Source organism: Nicotiana tabacum, chromosome 18 (genome assembly GCF_000715075.1).
Source record: "Nicotiana tabacum cultivar K326 chromosome 18, ASM71507v2, whole genome shotgun sequence".
In the NCBI taxonomy this organism is placed as follows: Eukaryota; Viridiplantae; Streptophyta; class Magnoliopsida; order Solanales; family Solanaceae; genus Nicotiana; species Nicotiana tabacum.
The window spans coordinates 128,487,881-128,510,524 of NC_134097.1; the positions used below are offsets into that span (position 1 = coordinate 128,487,881).

Consider the following 22,644-nt stretch of genomic DNA (forward strand, 5'->3'; position numbering starts at 1 on the left):
ACCCGACTTGAACCCTAGTTGCTTGAGCAAATTTGCTTACCCATTTGGTCTTGAGAAAGTCAATTGGGCAAAATCACTCTCTCTACCGAGAGTTGTGAGAGTGGGTAAAATCATGCAGCGGTTATAGCATATTTCTCCAATCATGTCAATCGTGCCTTATAAGCAATTACCCGTCAATTAGCTACCTGGGTGAAAGTCACTAACCTAGTGCCTTTTTATCCATTAGATACAACTTTTAGCAATTCTCGTTTAGCATAATCTAGTTACATTTATAATTAGTAGTTGATAATAGTAGTTTGTTAAAGAAAAACCAAAAATGATTGGAAGTGATATTTGGAACAAATACGCAATTCCATCCTAAATAAATACTCGACTCCATTCCTAGCTCCCTGTGGAAATCGATCCCGACCCACAAATTGGGTAAAAGCTATTGCGACCCTCTCTTCCTACTTTTTAGTAGTGCGGAGTAGGCTGCGATCAGCGGTCAACATGAATATTCAGGAGCTGCTGGTAGTCGGTGATTCAGATCTGCTTGTACACCAGGTACAAGGAGAATGGGCCACCAAGAATTCCAAGATATTTTCGTATTTGCACCATGTGTAGGAATTGAGAAAGAGGTTCACGAAGATAGAATTCTGACATGTCCCTAGAATTCAGAATGAGTTCGCCGATGCATTGGCCACTTTATCATCCATGATACAGCATCCAGATAAGAATTACATTGATCCTATCCTGGTGAGAATTCATAATCAGCCGGCATATTGTGCCAATGTTGAAGAAAAAACAGATGGAAAACCTTGGTTCCATGACATCAAGGAGTATTTGTCGAAGGGAGAATATCCGGAGCATGCAAACCACACTTAGAAATGCACACTCCGGAGGTTGTCCAATCACTTCTTCCACAGCGGAGGAAATTTGTACAGGAGAACTCCTGATTTGGGACTGCTAAGATGTGTCGACGCAAAAGAGGTTTCTAAGCTACTTGAGGAAATACATGCTGGTACATGCGGCCCACATATGAATGGTTTTGTCTTAGCCAAGAAGATACTCAGGGCCGGTTATTTTTGGATGACGATGGAGACAGACTGCATCCAGTATGTCCGCAAATGCTACCACTGTTAAGTGCATGCCGATATGATAAAAGTACCGCCAAATGAGCTCAATGCAACAAGCTCACCTTGGCAATTTGCCGCCTGGGGAATGGATTCCATCGGTCCGATCGAGCCCACTGCTTCAAACGGGCACAGGTTTATTCTAGTAGCCTTTGATTACTTCACGAAATTGGTAGAGGCTGCATCTTACAAAGCTGTAACCAAGAAAGTTGTCGCAGACTTTGTCAAAGATCGTATTATTTTTTAATTCGGAGCTCCCGAGTCTATTGTCACTGATAATGCCGCAAATATCAACAGTGATCTGATGAAAGCCATGTGTGAAACTTTCAAAATCAAGCATAAGAATTCCACAGCCTATAGACCTCAGATGAATGGAGCCGTAGAAGCTGCCAACAAAAATATCAAGAAAATACTTAGGAAGATGGTAGAAAACCACAAACAATGGAACAAAAAGCTTCCTTTTGCTCTATTGGGATACCACACTACAGTGCGCACATCAATCGGAGCAACTCCCTACATGCTGGTTTATGGTACCGAGGCTGTCATCCCAGCCGAGGTAGAGATTCCTTCTTTAAGAATCATACAGGAAGCTGAACTCAGCGATGCAGAATGGATAAGGAGCCGCTATGAACAATTGCCCCTCATATATGGAAAAAGGATTAAGGCAGTATGTCACGGTCAGCTTTACCAGAACAGAATGTCTAGAGTTTTGAACAAAACTGTCAGACCAAGGCAATTTGCACGGGACAGTTAGTGCCGAAGAAGATCTTCCCACACCAAGATGAAGCCAAAGCGAAATTCTCTCCCAACTGGCAAGGTCCTTACATGGTTCACATGGTGCTGACATGAAGAGCACTCATACTTGTAGAAATGGACGGAGAAATTTGACCAAAACCAATGAATTCAAACGCAGTCAAAAGATACTATGCTTAGACTATTTATATTTACTCATGTTATGTAATTGAACTACGCTTGACCTGATTACCATTTATGAGGGGATACGTAGGCATCCTTATAGGTTCGGTCATATCATAATAAAATTTCCATTTCCCCCAAAATCAGAAACTGGAGAAGAATTTTGAGGAGGACCCTCAAAATTTCAGAGCAAGTCCATCCAACGCCAACACATGTTAGACAGTCTGAAATCGGGTAAGAAACTGGGGTAGAATTTTGAGAAAGATTCTTAAAATTCCGAGGAAGGATCAAGAATGCTCGTTACCTCTGAACGGCCGAAGGATCATCTACCAAACTGGGGCAGAATTTTGAGGAGGACCCTCAAAATTCTAACATGAGGAAGCGGCAATGTCTCTGAAATATGTTATAGTCACTAGTTCATCTAAAAATACTTGATATTTCTCTATGTTTTCCAAAATAACTCTATTTTTATCAATAATTGCATATTTTTCGAAAACTCTACTTTTGTAACTGCCAGGTGTTACCAAAGGAAACTCGAAAGGGCCTTCAGAACGGATAAAGCAAGGTCTGCAGACAGAAGCACGAACCAACCTCCCCTATACAAACTCACAATTTTTCTTTGAACGCAGGCACATTTGACGTAGCGATAGCATTCGCAAAAATGTATACACAAAGCAAAATCACTATCAAACAATACATCAAACATCGAATATATCTCCAGCTAAGAAACATACTACTCTAATTTGCTACTCGCTCTTTGCATGGGACTAAGCCCTGTCCCGCATATTTGCATGAGGCTAATCCTTGCCTACCTATTTGCATGAGGCTAATGCCTGCCTCCATATTCGCATGAGGCTAATCCCTGCCTCCATATTTGCATGAGGCTAATCCCTGCCTCCATATCTGCATGAGACTAATCCCTGCCTCCATACCTGCATGAGGCTAATCCCTGCCTCCATACCTGCATGAGGCTAATCCCTGCATCCATATTTTCATGAGGCTAATCCCTGCCTCCATACATGTATGAGGTTAATCCCTACCTCCATATCTGCATGAGGCTAATCTTTGCCTCCATATTTGCATGAGGCTAATCCTTGCCTCCAAATTTGTATGAGGCTAATCCCTGCCTCCATATTTGCATGAGGCTAATCCCTGCATCCATACCTGCATGAGGCTAATACCTGCCTCCATATCCGCATGAGGCTAATCCCTGCCTCCATACCTGCATGAGGCTAAGCCCAGTCCCGCATATTTGTATGAGGCTAATCCTTGCCCCCTATTTGCATGAGGCTAATCCATGCCTCCCTATTTGCATGAGGCTAATCCCTGCCTCCATATTCGCATGAGGCTAATCCCTGCCTCCATATTCGCATGAGGCTAATCCCTGCCTCCATATCTACATAAGGCTAATCCCAGCCTCCATACCTGCATAAGGCTAATCCCTGCCTCCATACCTGCATGAGGCTAATCCCTACCTCCATACCTGCATGAGGCTAATCCCTGCCTTCATACCTGCATAAGGCTAATCCCTGCCTCCATACCTACATGAGGCTAATTCTTGCCTCTATATCTACATGAGGTTAATCCTTGCCTCCATATTTGCATGAGGCTAAACTCTGCCTCCATACCTGCATGAGGCTAATCCCTGCCTCCATACCTACATGAGGCTAATCCCTGCCTTCATACCTGCATGAGGCTAATCCCTGTTTCGCATATTTGCATGAGGCTAATCCTAGCCTCCCTATTTGCATGAGGCTAATCCCTACCTCCATATTCGCATGAGGCTAATCCCTGCCTCCATATCTGCATGAGGCTAATCCCTGCCTCCATACCTGCATGAGGCTAATCCTTGCCTCCATACCTGCATGAGGCTAATCCTTTCCTCCATATTTGCATGAGGCTAATCCCTGCCTCCATACTTGTCTGAGACTAATCCCTGCCTCCATATTTAAATGAGGCTAATCCCTGCCTCCATACCTGCATAAGGCTAATCCCTGCCTCCATACCTGCATGAGGCTAAGCCCTGACCCGCATATTTGCATGAGGCTAATCCTTGCCTCCCTATTTGTATGAGGCTAATCCCTACCTCCATATTCGCATGAGGCTTATCCCTGCCTCCATAATTGCATGAGCCTAATCCCTGCCTCCATACCTGTATGAGGTTAATCCCTACCTCCATATCTGCATGAGGCTAATCCTTGCCTCTATATTTGCATGAGGCAAATCCTTGCCTCCATATTTATATAAGGCTAATCCCTGCCTCCATATTTGCATGAGCCTAATCCCTGCCTCCCTGTTTGCATGAGGCTAATCCCTGCATCCATACCTGCATGAGGCTAATACCTGCCTCCATATCCGCATGAGGCTAATCCCTGCCTCCATACCTGCATGAGGCTAAGCCCAGTCCCGCATATTTGTATGAGGCTAATCCTTGCCCCCTATTTGCATGAGGCTAATCCCTGCCTCCATATTCGCATGAGGCTAATCCCTGCCTCCATATTCGCATGAGGCTAATCCCTGCCTCCATATCTGCATAAGGCTAATCCCAGCCTACATACCTGCATAAGGCTAATCCCTGCCTCCATACCTGCATGAGGCTAATCCCTGCCTCCATATTTGCATAAGGCTAATCCCTGCCTCCATACCTGCATGAGGCTAATCCCTACCTCCATACCTGCATGAGGCTAATCCCTGCCTTCATACCTGCATAAGGCTAATCCCTGCCTTCATACCTACATGAGGCTAATTACTGTCTCTATATCTACATGAGTCTAATCCTTGCCTCCATATTTGCATGAGGCTAAACTCTGTCTCCATACCTGCATGAGGCTAATCCCTGCCTCCATATTTGTATGAGGCTAATCCCTGCCTCCATACCTGCATGAGGCTAATCCCTGCCTCCATATCTGCATGAGGCTAATCCCTGTTTCGCATATTTGCATGAGGCTAATCCTAGCCTCCCTATTTGCATGAGGCTAATTCCTACCTCCATATTCGCATGAAGCTAATCCCTACCTCCATAATTGCATGAGGCTAATCCCTGCCTTCATATCTGCATGAGGCTAATCCCTGCCTCCATACCTGCATGAGGCTAATCCTTGCCTCCATACCTGCATGAGGCTAATCCTTTCCTCCATATTTGCATGAGGATAATCCTTGCCTCCATACCTACATGAGTCTAATCCCTGCCTCTATATTTGCATGAGGCTAATCCCTGCCTCCATACCTGCATAAGGCTAATCCCTGCCTTCATACCTGCATGAGGCTAAGCCCTGACCCGCATATTTGGATGAGGCTAATCCTTGCCTCCCTATTTGCATGAGTCTAATCCCTACCTCCATATTCGCATGAGGCTTATCCCTGCCTCCATAATTGCATGAGGCTAATCCCTGCCTCCATACCTGCATGAGGCTAATCCCTGCCTTCATACCTGCATGAGGCTAATCCCTGCCTCCATACCTGCATGAGGCTAATCCTTTCCTCCATACCTGCATGAGGCTAATCCTTGTCTTCATACCTGCATGAGGCTAATCCCTATCCCGCATATTTTCATAAGCTAATCTTTGCCTCCCTATTTGCATGAGGCTAATCCCTACCTCCATATTCGCATGAAGCGAATCCCTGCCTCCATAATTGTATGAGGCTAATCCCTGCCTCCATACCTGCATGAGGCTAATCCCTACCTCCATACCTGCATGAGGCTAATCCCTTCCTCCATACCTGCATGAGGCTAATCCCTAGCTTCATACCTACATAAGGCTAATCCCTGCCTCCATACCTGCATGAGGCTAATCTTTGCGTCTATATCTGCATGAGGATAATCCTTGCCTCCATATTTGCATGAGGCTAATCTCTGCCTCCATACCTGCATAAGGCTAATCCCTACCTCTATAGTTGCATGAGGCTAATCCCTGCCTCCATACCTGCATGAGGCTAATCCCTACCTCCATACCTACATGAGGCTAAGCCCTGTCCCGCATATTTGCATGAGGCTAATCCTTTCCTCCCTATTTGCATGAGGCTAATCTTTGCCTTCATATTCGCATGAGGCTAATCCTTACCTCCATAATTGCATGAGGCTAATCCTTGCCTCCATATCTGTATGAGGCTAATCCCTGCCTCCATACCTGCATGAGGCTAATCCTTGCCTCCATACCTGTATGAGGCTAATCCTTGCCTCCATATCTACATGAGGCTAATCCTTGCCTCCATACCTACATGAGGTTAATCCTTGCCTCCATACCTGCATGAGGCTAATCCCTGCCTCCACACCTACATGAGGCTAATCCCTGCCTCCACATTTGCATGGGACTAAGCACTGTCCCTCCTTACATAAACATTGCTCTATTCTAGTACTATCTATTTGCTTTTCAATTGGGCTAAGTTATGCCCTTCATTTCGCAAGACTAAGCCTTGTCTTGGTAACACCATATTACTGCATCTCATGGGCTGAAAAATCGCCAATCTATCCAAGGGCGTCATAGTCTAAAAGGCATCATCCTCATAGTCAGAAGACATCATGACATGGCCTGAGGATCCCTCAAATTTGCATATCATTATTCAAAGGCGTCATGGTTCGGAGGCACCATCTTCATGGCCCGAGAACATCATTTCATGGCCTGTGAATCCCTCACTGAAAAACTCATGGTCCAGGAGATCATGGTCTGAGGACGTCATCCTTAATCCGTCTGAAGATAACTTTCATGGTCCAAAGGGAATCTGCATCATATTTAAATTTTCGCACAAATACATGTCTGTACCATCTATTTATCTGCGGGTGAACAGCAAGCAACCGCAATTATACAAGGAGCGACCTCGCTCCAGTTCCTTCAAATTACCTCAAACCTAACTGTTCATCATAACCGCTCTTGCATCTCGTGTCCGTTCTTGCAGTGACTTCATCGGTATATTCTGCCCATGAATCCAGAACTACACGTGGCCTGATTCTTGTAAAACCAGGGATATGTAGGCAGCTCAAAGACCAGAGTTCAGCCTCTATCTTTCAAAACATCTCATTCGGTCAAAATTGGCCATCATTTCTTTACCCGAAAACTCTTTTCATCCTTCCCGGGTAAAGAGGGGCAGTTGTTGTTACCAAATTTTTCCTTCATATTTTTTAAATACACATATATATACTTTCAAAATAGTGCATATGCATCATCACTTGGTTTTAAAACATATACAAGCATTTTTTATAATTTTTTATAATTAAAAGAGTTTTAAAGCAATTTATTCCTATATTTTACTATATAAATATTCGTTAATTGCATCGCAAAATATTTTCTTTATCATTTAATTTCATCATTTACACTCAGATTAGGTTTTAAATACTTTAACATATTTATCATAAATACATTTGCATTTTTAAAGGCTAGAATTGCACATTTGCGATAATAGCTCATATATACTTATAATTGCCATATTCATGCAAAAAATAAATTTTATATTTTTACAGCGTTAAATAATTATTGTTAACTATTTTTTATGCACAAATAATATTTTTACTATTTTATTTGTCATTTTATAAATTATTTTATTAATTGAAAATGGGTATTTAAAATCTAGCCCCATTTTTATTTAATTTCGGACCTAAAGCTACCTAAACCAACCCAATACTAGCCCAATTTTTAACCCCCTAAACCAGCCCAGAAACCCCAGGCCTAATACCCATCTTCCCCAACCCAATACCCAGCCAAATCCTAGCCATTGATCGTTTTGATCAACGGTCCAGGTTTTCCCCTTCCTAAATTAAACCTAATGACCCCCCCAAAACCCTCTCATTTCCCTAACCTCCCCGCCATCACCTAATCCTCTCATCTGTCAAATGCTCTCAAATCTAAACCCTAATCGGACCTCGTCGTCACTCATCTATGGCCACCCATGGTGGTTTCTTACCACCCCCAGGCCTCTAATGGTTTCCCTTGTACTGGTATCACCATCTCCAAGGTCCTCAAGGGACCAGGGTTAGTCTACTTGCATCTATGGCCCTTTCTCGCTTGTCTCAGGCTACTCCGATTTGATTCCAAGTAAGATCTTTCTATATCGCCTTAGATCTATGGGTTTCTAAGTTTGCTTCTTCACCTCTGTATTGTTCTTCTCGAAAACCTTAAATTCTTCCCTCTGAACTTCCTAGATTTGTACAGACCTGAGATGTTTGGACCTATTTCATATGATTTTTTACAAAAAACCTTCTGATTTTTACAATGACCTTCTGATTTTCGAATGGTTTTCCATTTTCCTAAACTAGGGTTTCCCGAAAATTTCTTTTCTGAAAATGTTTGATAGTTTTGAATGTTTGATCTTCTGCTTCTTATGTGTCTTGACTGATTTCGTAAGGTTTGCTCTAACCTTAACTCGTTTATACTAAAAGCCTAATTTTTGACATTTTTTTTTGGTTTCTGAGTTACTTGTGTGCTGACTTTGTCCTTGCTTTAGTTTTTGTGATTTCTCTTTAGCCTAATTCGATATCTCGTGATTTTTATCCTAATGTGCCTTTACTAAGGTTTTTGGTTCGACTTTTCCACTGATTATATGTGTCTATATTTATTTTTTTTGCCTATTCATGGTAAACTTATATTTTCACCCTTAAATCAATGTTAATTTGGATTCTCGATTTATCAATCTGTTTTCTGACTATTCCTTTCTTGCCTTATTTGAAATTGTTTGTGATACTTGCTGACTCTTTGCATGATTCCGTTCCTTAATTAAACCCTTGACTCTCTATTTTGAAGTTCTTTGTTTAATTTGAACTCCTTTCCTTAATAAGATCCCTGATTCTTACTTCTTTACTTGGTCTGATTGAACCTGTTGCTTTATTTAGTTCCTGTCATTACCATTGGTTGATTTTTCCTTAATTAAGGGAGAAAACTATGCTGAATCTTCGTGTAATTGATTCTTAAAATTCCTTGATTACTGATTATTGATTGCTTTACCTTATTTGTTTAACTTTTGATTACTATATAAACTCCCTCTTATTTTAACTTTTGGACACGAACAATAGTTCAAAACTACCACTTTTACACTCTAAAAAAGTCTCTCTCTGCTCTCCTTGCTACTTGTGATCTATGTTGTTCTAGCCAGCTGCAAGACAAGTCTGAAAATTGCATAATACCATTCTCACATCTTGTGATTTTTTTTATTTAACTAAGTATGCTTCTGATTAATTTTAAGAATCAAAACCTATGTGTTTACTTACTGCTTTAGCCCATATGGCTTGAGTCCATTCTTGCCTTTGTTTACACGTTACTCGGCATGTCTAATACTGCTTATTCAAACCTGTGATTAGCATGTTTTCACTTTACTTGCTTGTTTGCTATCCTTTTTAACATGTCTACATATGTAACTAGCCTGTTTGATTGACTACTGTTTATCTAGCATGCCTAAACTCTGTTTCTAGGTAATTAGCATGCCTCCACTTGTTAATATTTGCTTAGCATGCTCATCTAAGTTTTTGTCTGTTCTGCCTCACTCCTGCTAAGCTAGTTGCTCTCCCTAAAATGGCTCTAACATGTTTCTGCTGTGATCTTCACTGCATTACCTGCATTCTACCTACTAGTTCTATAGAACCCCCTCAAACTCTATGTATTCTGTTGTTTGTGTGCTCCATTAAGGTGTACTCTCTATGTTCCCAATCCCTCTTCCCTTGTGTGAAGGCTACTTGCCAAAGTACTCCCTAAAACTGTTTGTTCTATGACATATGTTCTGATTGCAAAATTATTTCTTTACACTTTCCTCAAACTGTTTTATCACTAATGGTTTTTCAAAAATTCTTTTCAATCCTAAGACTTTTCTTTTAAACTCTTTCAAATCATTATGCACTTTCACTTACTCCTAGAATACTAGGTCCTGCCCCTCGGGTATGTGTCCTGCTTAGAGACCCTTGAGATCTCTTTGAACTCTGGCATATCAGGGCTGACACTTTCACACTGCACAATATTCAGTTGTTATTTGAGAAAGGTCTAGGTGTGAGCACTACCCGGGATCCTTGAGGTCCTTAGGGAACTCTAACACACCTAGACATGAAATTGGCTATGGAACTATTAGGCATTTGAGACTACTGGAGGCTTGGAAATCATTTTGGGCCTACTTCAGGCTCCCTATAGCTTAATTTATGTTCCGTTTATGTAATTCATTCAATTCTTGGTCTGTAATAATTAATTGTAAACAAACAGTGGGGTGATTAGTGAAAAAGGGAGGGTAGTTGTATATCGTGGGTAAAATTGGGTAGAAACCATACCTATAGGGTCCATGTTGATTCAAATGTGTTTGTTAAATAACATGCTTGTAGGATTTGCTTTGGTTTAAATAAGTTCTGTTTGATTTACTTCCACACAATTAGAAGCATGCCTATAGGATCTAAACTGCCGTTAAAAAACAAAAAAAAATTGTTTGTTGTTTCGTTGTATTCTTAATCAATAATAGATATCATGCTCATATGATATTATTATTATGTGCCTAGGCAAGCCTACAGGACGATTAAGAGTCCTGCAAATATAAAATTGTGTTCTATTATCTGTGATTGCTCATAATCAACAGGTTTAAAAATTAGTAGGCAAGAAGGATTCAATTCTTTGATACTTTGGTCCAAATTCAGTACTGCATATTCTCTGCTCGCCTAGATGTCATGCTCTAAGTTTTTCTCTTAAATACCTGAAACTATTGTTTGAGACGTGCACTTACTTGTTTTGTCTGCGGAGGTAAATGTGAGCCTTTAAATGTTTGCTCTTTAAATACAGTCCTAACTGTTTTGATTGACGCCTAGATTTTTCTCCTTTAAGTACTTTAGGATGGTCTAGAACTACCTAAATTAGAGGTCCTAAATACCTCCAGGGCCACAAGGAAGGGACGGGTAGTGCACACATAAGGATATTTTTCAAGGTTGATAGAATGCTTTAGGCTATAACCAAGGGGAGGAAATTGGGTAGTAAGGATATGATGACTACGCGCTAATGTCACGTGTAGCCCCTCATAGATGGGATCTCTAAGCTAAGGGTTGGGCCAGGAAACTGGGTCATAGACGAAACTCTCGTTGTTTAAATAAATTTAATTTTCTTTATAAATGTCCAATTTGTTCAAGCCTTTTCCCTTGGTTCATTACTTGAACCATACATGTGCTTAGAATGTCAAAACATGCCTTTACTTGCAAGTACGTGTTAAAACTATTTATTTGTTTAAATGAGTAATTCACATAGTTTAAGTTCGGCCGGGACCCACGGTTGTGGACCGTGAGGGGTGTCTAACACCTTCCCCTCAAGGTTATTTCGAGTCCTTACACTAATCTCTTGTAATGCAAACTAGTTACATGAGTTAATCGCTCTAGGTGCCCTAACGCACCATAATCCATTATGTGGCAACTCTTAAAACACTCAATTCCCAAAAGGAAACGAGTTATTTTCCTCATGAATGTTGAAACCCGGAATTCCTCGTCAAAAGGGAAAAAAGGGGGCGCGACATGCCCGAATCCTACCTGTCAAACACCCCTAAGCATGCGCCTAAGATATAAACCTAAATAACATCTGCTAAATTACGAGAATAAAATACATGAAGGAAACCTGCCCAAAAAGTCATACATACGTATACGTGCAACATATGTAGGGTGAGCTGACAAAGCTGCTATAGACAACTATATATCCAAAACTGGAAGTCGGCAAGGCCACATACTATCCAACTATACATACTATCTATAGACCTCTAATAGAATATACAACTGTACAAGGACGGGACTGAGTCATGTCATACCCATACATATATGTATATATACAAACACATCACACCAAATTAAAAGCAGCTCCGGATCAAGTGAAGCGCGCCAACTCTCGCTGATCGAGGATCCTAAGAAGGGGGACCGTCAGCTTGCGTACTTGCATCTGCGGGCATGAAACGCAGGCCCGTGAAATAGCGCGTCAGTACAAAAAACTGTACTGAGTATGTAAGGCATGAAAATCAGTACGTAAAAGACATAGATAAAACATGGAATAAAGAAATCCATCGGTAAATCTGAATAACTTTGTAAATTCTGAAACATTTATAATGTCATGCACGTGCATATAAATGTCGTGTCATGCATAGGTATGGGTGTACATAATATCATCAAGCCACTGAGGCATCCCATCATATCGTCTCGGCCACTGTGGGCAACATCATCAACATGTACCAACTGATCAGGTGGTGGTGCGTATATAACGCCGTAACCTTTTTTCCATATCACACACACACACACACACACACACATATATATATATATATATATATATATATATATATATATATATATATATATATATATATATATATATATATATATATATGTCATCTGGTCATGGGTCAATGTACATGTATAAATGAATGAAATGAATGAAAAATATGTAATAGTCTCAATATTCCTTCCGGATAAACTTTTTCAACTGCGTATTATTCTGAGACCCATGAACAGAAGATATAATAATATGTCACACGGGGAATCAAGAACACAGCGACCCCTAGTATTTCTATAAATAGAGTCGTTTATGAAAACTGTGCATTTGCTCGTTTCTTTTGTATAACTTGGACCATGCCAAAAAGAAAGAAGGGATGGCCTTAACATACCTGGAATAGGAAAAACTCCATATAATATTCTCGGAGAAGATTGCATCGTATTCCTTTAGAACCGCAAAATTTGTATATTGTTAAACTTCTAATAATTCTCGTTGGATTTTTTTGGTTGGAAAACATTTTTGTGGAAGCTCGCTAATGTTCTGTTGGTGTTTGTTCACAAGAAATGGACAAATAGCTTTGTTGAAAGCTTGAAATGGCTAAACAGGAGCTAACGTTTTCAGGACAAAGAAAGCTAACGTTTTCTTTTGAATTCCAAACTCCAGTATCTTTGAATTGTAAGGAGTTCCCAAGGTTATGGTAAAAACTTAGTATAATGATTATAAAAAATGTAATGTCCCCTCTTTGGCTAGCATAATTGCCACCTATTCAAGAAGACTAAAGAGTTATTCTCTTTAGTTTGTGGCTTTTTGCCACGTTTTGGGAGATGAATTTAATCTTATCCACTAAATTTATTAATTAACTAGGTAATGTCCCGTTACCCGTATAATTAAGAATTATCTTAAATTACCTAAAAATACTACTCATATTTAATATATTTTATATATTATAGAGGTCATATGGTACCTTGTATGGTACTAGTTCATAATTATCGGGTATTATCGCTCGACCCATATTTTATCTCAAATTGGTCACTTTCAACGAAATTTGTTTTCTTTAATTCGTGTATTCTTTATCCTTTATGATACTTACTGTTTGCTTGTTATAAATAGCATCAATATGTTAACTTCAAGATAATCTAACTCCCGAGTCTACGTCAATTAAATGAAGACGAAATTTTTAACGTGCGAAAACGCGAGATGTAACACATTTATGAAAGTTGTGTGATTGCTCGTTTCGTTGTATCATATGGATCATGTCAAAAGGAAAGAAAGGATAGTCTTAACATACCTCAATTTGTCAATGCAACTCAACAACAAGCTTATGATAACTAGCGCGCCAACCCTATAACAAAGAAATACATGTACGACTTAGATAGCGCTAGTATATTACGTATCTCAAACGATAATTCGATTCCAAAATAAAACGGGCAGCATTTTCCCTGATTTTATTGCTCCCTCAAGCCTACTATAGGTAAGATACAAACACAATACAATCAGAAACTCAAAACCAACCTAATTACAATTCGGGACCTTCAATACAACAAAATCCCCAAATATACCATAACACACATAATCAACAAGTTATCAATTAGCCTGAAACTGCAAAGACGAGCGACCAACCTACTACCCTACCACATGTGGCGTTTATCCACACCCTTTTATCCTTCCAAACTCCATAAATCAGCAGCACAGTAGGACAACACGAGTGGACTACAAAACAGTCCACTAAAAGTGGAAATAAAATCTAACTCACGACTTCCGATCATCGTCCCGTGAGTTCTAACTATTAGAAAATTAATTTATCAACCTTTATTGATATTTAAACACTTAAATACAGAAATTATACGTTTCTTAACTATGAAGTACCTTCCAAAACTCGAACTACAAAGAAAACGAGAAGCGGTATAATGATACTTACGTTGTAGGGATCGTTCTAATGTTATCGCTTCTTGATTTCGTACCCGGGATGTTAGTATCTTTGAAACCCTATTAGAGAGCTCAAGGATAGGTTTTATGGTGTTCTCGGGTCGGGTTCTATGTAAAAATGAAGAGAGAGAGAGAGAGAGAGAGAGAGAGAGAGAGAGAGAGAGAGAGAGATGAGTTAAGACCTATATATCAACTTCTGAAACATCAAAGAGGTGCTAGCTTGGCACCCTCGCATTGGCCCATTTTCCGACGCTTATATCTTTTTATCCAAATGTCATATGAATGAACGGTTAAGTGCGTTGGAAACTAAATTCCAAGACCTTCAATTTGGTATATAATATGTCCCAAAAATACCTCATATATCCCACGAAATTTATTTCTCAAAAAACTTAGTTACAAGGCAAATCCTTAGTCGGTTTTCCGCAACTTAAATTCGATTTTTCCCAATTATATTTTCTATCCAAACATCATATATAGTCATATAATGACTTTAAACTCATTTAAATCATTATTAACAAGTCTCATATTCGTTATAAGTCACCTTGGGACGCACATGGTGTAACAGGCGGGCCGGCTCTTCAATTTTTTTAAAAAAAAATCTTTAAATCTTTTAAATATTTCTTCTTGACATAGTATCTTATTCATATGAACGACTTCTTTTTGTTTAGAGCGTACAAAATATTGATATTTCACAAGGAATCTTGCAATTGAAATGCACATTCTCTATATCTCTAGTTCTTCTTTTTTAATGTTACATGAATATTTTATTAATACTTTTCTTTCACTTTTCTCAAGTTGAGGGATTGCTTCAATAAATTTATATGTTGAGGTTTTTTAATTTAGGTTTAACATCATTTCCTGAATTCATCATTATAGTTCATAAATATTTTAAAATTCACGAAATTTACTAGTGTTGTCAAAAGTTTTCGGTATTAAAACTTGACTTTTTTCCGAGTTTGCTGTTAATTAAGCAAAAGAAAAACTAATCTTGTCATACTACATGCATATCAAAAATCTGAACTCTAGTTGATACGAAGGGGTAAATGAGCAATCTAAGATTGGGTAATGGGGATTATAATTAATAGTTTTTACTTTTTTAATTATTAAATATTAAATTAAAATTTAATTAATTTTTGGCCACGGGCCGACCTAGGCCCAACCTCAAGGGCCAGCGGTCTGACTTGGGTCGAGCTTATAAGCCTCAGTTTTAAGTGGGCTAAAAAATTCCAACCCAATCCTACCCCAATAGCGGGCTGGGTTGGGCTAGCCTCACGAGCCAAGCTGATTTTGATGGCTCGGTCATAAATTTGGTGAGTTTTGGCCTTCTCGGATAGGTAGGTTGTAACGGTCATTCACATACATTACTCGGGAATTTTCATAAAGCACTACAGTTTAGAGCCCAATTACCGTACATAAGATAGTTTGCACAATTATTATTAGTAACTACTATTCAATTGTTACCAGATTGTATCACACAGACTCGCAACGAATACAGCCTGTGTTAACTATATTTATTCGTGAAATTGTATTCATTCGTAGAGGAACGAATACAATATTTATCAACTGTTCAACCGTATTCGTTCGTGCAACGAATACAACCAATGCAAAACTACATGGGTGTATACAAAAGATATACTCCCTTCGTTCCAATTTATGTGAACATGTTTGACTGGGCACGGAGTTTAAGAAAAAATGAAGACTTTTGGAATTTGTGGTCCTAAACAAGTCAAAAAGGGGCCAAAAGTATTTGTGTGGTTATAAAAGCTTCTCATTAAGGGTAGAATTGTAAGTTTAAGCTAAATACTTACCAAATTTAGAAAGGGGTCATTCTTTTTGGAACGGACCAAAAAGAAAAATAGGTTCATATAAACTGGAATAGAGGGAGTAACATGTATCGACTGTATTCGTTTGCTCAACTAATACAACCAAAACAAAATGAAGAAAATAAAATGTTCTTGTTAAGAGTCAAAACCAAGACATCTGCTTACTAAGCAGGTGCTCTAACCAACTGTGGTACGAGAGCTTGTTGCTCTCTTATTTCAATTCAAAACAATTGATCTTTTATTTCAATGCTATAGGTGGATTTGTTATAAAATTCAAATATAGCTACAAATGGTAATTTTTTGAAAATTATAGCTACAAATGATAAATACAGTGTATATGTTTGTTGCGTCGCATTAATTTTCCTACATTATTTCCTATACTCGGTTTTCTTTATCCTTTCAACAGATTTAATTTCAGGAATGGCAGTGATCGGCTTCAAATTCCATCAATCTCTTCTTTTAAATATAGCAATAGCAGCAGCAAATTTTAACGGACACACTGAACCAGGACCTAAAATTTGTAAATATTTGCTACTATAAATCATTTTCTGTTTTCCATGGTTTCAATTTAATTTGACAGCTAGTTCTGAGAATGATCACAGAAATGCCATCACTTTCATTTCACCTTTTTTGGATGAAGAAAGATTAGACTTTAGGATGAGCATGTGAGTCATTTCAATAATTATGCATCTCCCTACTATATTGCATACATTAATTAGGTTTCCAAGTTGTGCAAGCTACAATTACTTACATACACTAACATTTAGCTACGGACCCAGGATTTGAGCGCGACGGGGCACTAATATTTCACATATGCCAATTAGTAGCGACAAAGTTTGGCGCGCAACTCTTTAAAAACTTAGCAATTATGATAGCTTATCATCAAAGTACAAACTCTCAGTTGTTGTCAACGTCGACATATGTTGCTGCTTCGTCGAAAGTGATTGTTGAAGGGAGAATGAAGAGTTTGTATTTTTTTACTTGTTGAGAGAGGAGCTACACCACCCCCTCCACCCCACCCCACCCTAAATAAAAATAGTATTGATAGTACTTTTTTTTTATATTATAGATAGATTTTTTTTTACATTTCAACAAATGAGTTTTTTAATGATATAAAAATATTTTTTTTTATTTTAACCAAGAAAATACTTTCTTTTCATATAGAAATAGTATTATTTTTGCGTAAAAAAATATTAATTTCTTTGGGTTTGTGTGTATTTTTAGACACTTGGGGGAAGGGGAGGAGGGGGAGGGAGAGTAGCATAAAAAAATATTTTCTACTTTTTAACCAAACACTGAAAATATTTTTCGAAAAAAAGATTTCTACTCACCAACCAAACAAAGGAAAATAAGTGATAAAACCACTCATTTTCCATGGAAAACATTTTCCTTCATACCAAACACACCCTTAAAGTGGTACTAAATTATAATTTAATTCAAAAAAGATAAATTAATAATAAAAAGTAAACTAGTTGACTATTAAGTAATGATTTGAATCAATAAAGTGAAGCAAAAACGTTAACAAATGTAGTTGCCTAGTTTCGATACTAAGTGCCCAAAGCAATAGCGAGTGATCAACCTCACACCAGACCAAAGCTGTCAACCAACCTTTTATGTCTTTAGGGACACCAATAAATTATTAAAGGTGTCCTCCATGTATACACTGCTATATCCGAGATATATATACATTGATTTTGCCGAGGCTAACGGGTTCCGATGACCCCTCTACCTTACATGTAGGTCCGCAATTAGCCGTGAGTCGTGAAGTCTTTTCTTTTGTTTTATTGGTTTCTTTTTCAGTCGGTACTTGATACTCGCAAAGAATCTCGACCAATTTAGATTCCGCTCGTTATATAATAAATAAACACTCTATAGCATGATTTTTTGTATTCTCAGGGGTTGAACCCTAAAAATTTACTTAAAAACAAATAAACCATATTCATCCCACCATAATCCTTGTGATGTTACGTTATTGGCTTCTTTCTTAGCCTCAGGTACATTCTACAAAGTCATTGTCCTGAAGATGGATGATTCCACAAGCATTATGCTATGTTTTTTCTCCACTTCCTATTTATGGCATGTAATAAGTCTTAAGAAGAAAAAATCACAAGATTTTATATTTGATGAAAGGGATGGGAAGCTTTAGCTGGAATCCTTTCAAGTAAAGCAGTTAGAGTTCGATAATTTTCTCCATTTGAAAATTTCTGGAAGTTTTTCTCGCATTTATATTATGCTGATTATTTGACATATTTTAAGTCTAACTCCTCTAAATTACCAAACGAATTAGAACACAATTAGTTGACGAGTTAAATTAAAATAAAAATGTATTTTCTATAGTTATTTAAGTTTTTCCGACGAGATATTTCAGAACAAGCCAACTGCCTTGATTTAGAAGTAGTCTTGCTATATTTGCATAATCATTTACCATAGAAAAGATGTTGAGACGCAGTAGCTAAGTTATATTCCCTCTCTAGTTAAAAGAGATAAAAGAGGTATGAGCTAATGATATTTTTGCTAGATCTCGACATGTTAGTTATAATACTTGATAAGTTAGGGGAAGACAATATTCAACTTGACATTATTAAATTATTGCATCTACTTATGATTCTCTCCTTTGTTAAAGAAAGAATAAATGCTTCCTAACACGAAATGATTATAACTCTTAATATAAAAGAAATATCACATGGACCTAACGCGCAATCCCCACAAGTTAATCTAGTGGAAGAAGCAAACCCACCCACCCCCTCGCATCCCCCCCCCCCAAAAAAAAAAGAAAGAAGAAACGAAAAGAGAGATTAACGAGGAAGGAAGATAAATGGAGAAATTATAATTATATTGTGCAATCCTGGTTAATTTAGTAGGATACAGCGGCAAACTTTTTCTTCCAAAATGCTCTCGGCGCACGTTAGTTAAACGTACGCCGAGCTCGTAGCCATGGCGAAAGGAAGAGGCAGGGGAAGGGGAAGACCTCGAAAATACCCATTAACAGCACTAGAAGCGATACTAACAACGAATCAGTCATTAATGGAGAAAATTTCTTCATTAACCACTCCACCAGCTTCAATTCAGAGTTCAGCTCATAATTCAGATCTCAGTAAAGAAGCAGTTGCATGTGCAATTGGATCAGCTCCAAGTCATTCAAACGTAGCTAAGAGGCTAGATTTGACAATTACAGCTCCTAAAGGAATAGTTTCAGAAGGGATGGAAGTGCAATCCAATGGAACAGTAACTATGCAGATTCCAATCCAGATGCAGAGTGACCTAGCTGATAAAGAAGATGAACCAATAGTGAGGAATGATCGAAAGGAAGATGCTAAGCCTCTATGGACAACACTCTTCCAGAAGAACAGGTTTGCTTCTAATGGTATGTCACTTTCATACATACCACCATTATTAGTAGATGGAGAACCTATGGTCCAATTAGACAAGGTAGAGGTGGAAGAAGAAGAATCTAAATGGAAACATGCTTTGATTGTGTATATCTTAGGAGATGGACCGGGTATAATGCGATGAAAAGATATATTGGTATTCACTGGTCTCATGTTCCAAAACCTGACCTATTTTACCATGAGGAAGGCTACTATATAATCAGATTTAAGAATATGGATGATGCTCATGAAATCCTATGTGCAGGACCTTATTCCATAGCTAGTAAACCTATCATTCTGAAGCCATGGACCCCGGAGTTTGATTTTACAGAGGAATTTCCTACATCCATTCCATTATGGGCTAAATTCCCTAAATTACCTATGTCATGTTGGGGTGTGGGGTCCTTAATCAGAATAGCAAGTATGATTGGGAAGCCTATTTTTGCTGATGAGTGTACAACAAAACAGACTAGAATCTCCTATGCCAGGATGCTTATTGAGGTTAATGTTACTAAGGATCTACCAAGTAAAGTGTGGGTGATGGATCCAAGTGGGAAAAAGTTTCTACATAGTGTAATCTATGACTGGAAGCCTGCCTTTTGTGAGAAATGCTTAGTAGTAGGACACAGATGTTCAACTCAGATAAAGACTGGTAACCAAGTGCCTACTAAGAAGGGTAGAGTTATTCAAGAATGGAGAACTAAAGTACCAGCTCCTGCTACTCAAGTAGAGTCTGTACAGATTGAAATGCAGGAAGCTCAACATGATACTAGTACCAAGATAACTGAAATTCAGAAGACTAAGGAGAAGACTCAACCAAGGGGTGATCATAATAATGCAGGACATGAAGATAAAGGGAAAGCAATACAGATTCCAGAGCTGAACATCATAAACTTTCCTCCACTAACACTTATTCCTGTTAGGAATAGATTTGAGCCAGTGTCTAATAGCAAATATGATATTCCACCTAGTGATAGAGGTGGAACAAGTACTCATTGATGAAGTGGTTATTCTGGAATATCAGGGGTGTAAATAAAAGATATAAGCAAAAGAAAGTTATAAAATATATTAGAAGCAATAAAATAAAGTTGATAGGACTAGTGAAAACCAAGGTTAAAGAAGAAAATGCTCAAAAAATATCGAAGTATATTATGTCTGGATAGGGTATATTGACTAACTACAAAGAAGCTAAGAATGGTAGAGTGTGGCTGTTATGGGATACTAATCATCTGATGGTTACTAGAGTCAGTGATGACCCTCAAATGATTCACTCTCTAGTACAAAGCAGAAAGGGGGATATTAAGTGCTATCTGACTGTTGTCTATGGATTTAATAAGCTAGAACAAAGAAGAGAATTGTGGAAGAATCTTCAACAAATTTCTACAATTGTTACTAGTCCATGGTTGGTTGCAGGTGATTTTAATGATGTGTTATATACTAGTGATCGACTATCTTGTAATCCTGTTAGCTTTGCAGAAACTCAATATTTTAGCTCATGTCTGCAACAGACAGCTTTGTCTGAACTACCTTGGCATGGTGAGTATTACACTTGGACAAACAAGCAGCCTGGAGTTGATAAGGTTATCAGCAGAATTGATAGAGTTTTTGGTATTTATGAATGGATGATGAACTGGAATCATGTGGAGACAGTCTATGATCTTCCTCAAATATCAGATCATGCCCCTATGGTGTTAACTCTAGCAAGCTCATGTTGGGATGGGAAAGTTCCATTTCGATTCTTCAATATATGGACTAATCACCAGGAATTCACTCAGATAGTGACTGAAGTGTGGAATGCAAAGAACTCTACCGGTATTATGAAATCTATATGGTAAATTGAAAGCATTGAAAGCTCCCTTAAAAGCTTTGAATGTTAAGGAGTTTAAAGGAATTAATCTGAGAATTTAAGCAGCTAGAATGGACCTTAAAGATATACAAGAATAACTCTCAAGTAAGTACTCAGACAGTCTGTTGAAAAGGGAGAAAGAGACTCTACTTAACTTAGAGAACTGGTCAATGATTGAACAGAGTATCCTACAGCAGAAGGAAAGAGCTAAATAGATCCAACTGGGAGATGCTAATACCAAATATTTTACAGCTGTTATGAAAGATAGATCACAAATGAAACAGATCAATGAATTCACTACAAGGTGTGGAGATAGAGTCACTGATCCTGAAGGCATTAAAGGAGAGATATTGGATTTCTATAAGTCTCTTATGGGATCAACAACAAGATCACTTCCAGCCATAAACAGATTGTACATGCCAAATGGTCCCAGACTAACTCAACAACAAAGAAGAGTTCTCTGTGCAGATGTTACTGATCAGGAAATTTTAGAGAGCCTCAAAGCAATAATAGGAGATGATAAAGCACCTGGTATTGATGGCTACAATGTTGTCTTCTTCAAGAAATCATGGAGCATTATCAGTAAACAAGTTACAGATGCTATTAGGGAATTCTTCCTAACTTCTAAGATGTACACGCCAATCAATTGTTCCACTATCACTCTAGTACCTAAAGTTGCTAAACCTGCTACAATCAAAGAATATAGGCCAATTGCATGTTGTACAGTGTTATATAAAGTGATCTCAAAGGTCCTAGATGCTAGACTTCAAAAGATCATGGCATATATAATCTCTGAATCCCAAGCTGGTTTTGTTCCTGGTAGAAAAATTGCAGATAATGTGATATTGGCCCATGAGCTAGTAAAGTCCTACACTAGAGCCCAAATATCTCCCAGATGCATGATTAAGATAGACCTCCAAAAGGTATATGATTCAGTAGAATGGATATTTTTACAATAGGTGATGGAGGATATTGGTTTTCCTGACAAATTTATAAAGTGGATCATGGAATGTATCAAATCAGTCAGCTACACTGTGCTTATTAATGGAGAAACTACTAAACCTTTTGAAGCTGCTAAGGGTCTTAGAAAAAGAGATCCTATCTCACCTTTCCTATTTGCTATTGTCATGGAGTACTTGAGCAGATCATTCATTAAAATGGGAAAGGACAAGTTGTTTCAATATCATCCTAGGTACAAAAAATTGGGCATAACTCACCTGAGATTTGTTGATGATCTTCTTCTTTTTTCCAGAGGTGATCTTACTTCTATATCTACCCTGTACCAATACTTCTCTAAGTTTTCAAAGGCATCTGGATTGCAAGCTAATATGGGTAAAAGCTCAGTGTATTTTGGGGGTGTGAAACAGGAAGTTAAGCAGCAGATATTGAACTATCTTGGATTTGTACAAGGGGAGTTACCTTTTAAATACTTAGGCATTCCTTTATCTTCCAATAAAATCG

General features: G+C 38.4%; 1 protein-coding gene across 1 annotated transcript; it reads left to right on the forward strand.

The window, feature by feature from the left end:
- The first annotated feature begins 20,569 nt into the window (after window positions 1–20,569).
- Window positions 20,570–21,172, forward strand: LOC142172690 (uncharacterized). The gene has a single exon (XM_075236361.1). It carries the CDS (start codon window positions 20,570–20,572, stop codon window positions 21,170–21,172), a length of 603 nt encoding a protein of 200 aa, XP_075092462.1.
- Window positions 21,173–22,644: the final 1,472 nt, after the last annotated feature.

Bases quoted from the DNA above. Each gene is read 5' to 3' on its own strand.
- LOC142172690 (XM_075236361.1), top strand. From the start codon at position 20,570: ATGGTTACTAGAGTCAGTGATGACCCTCAAATGATTCACTCTCTAGTA.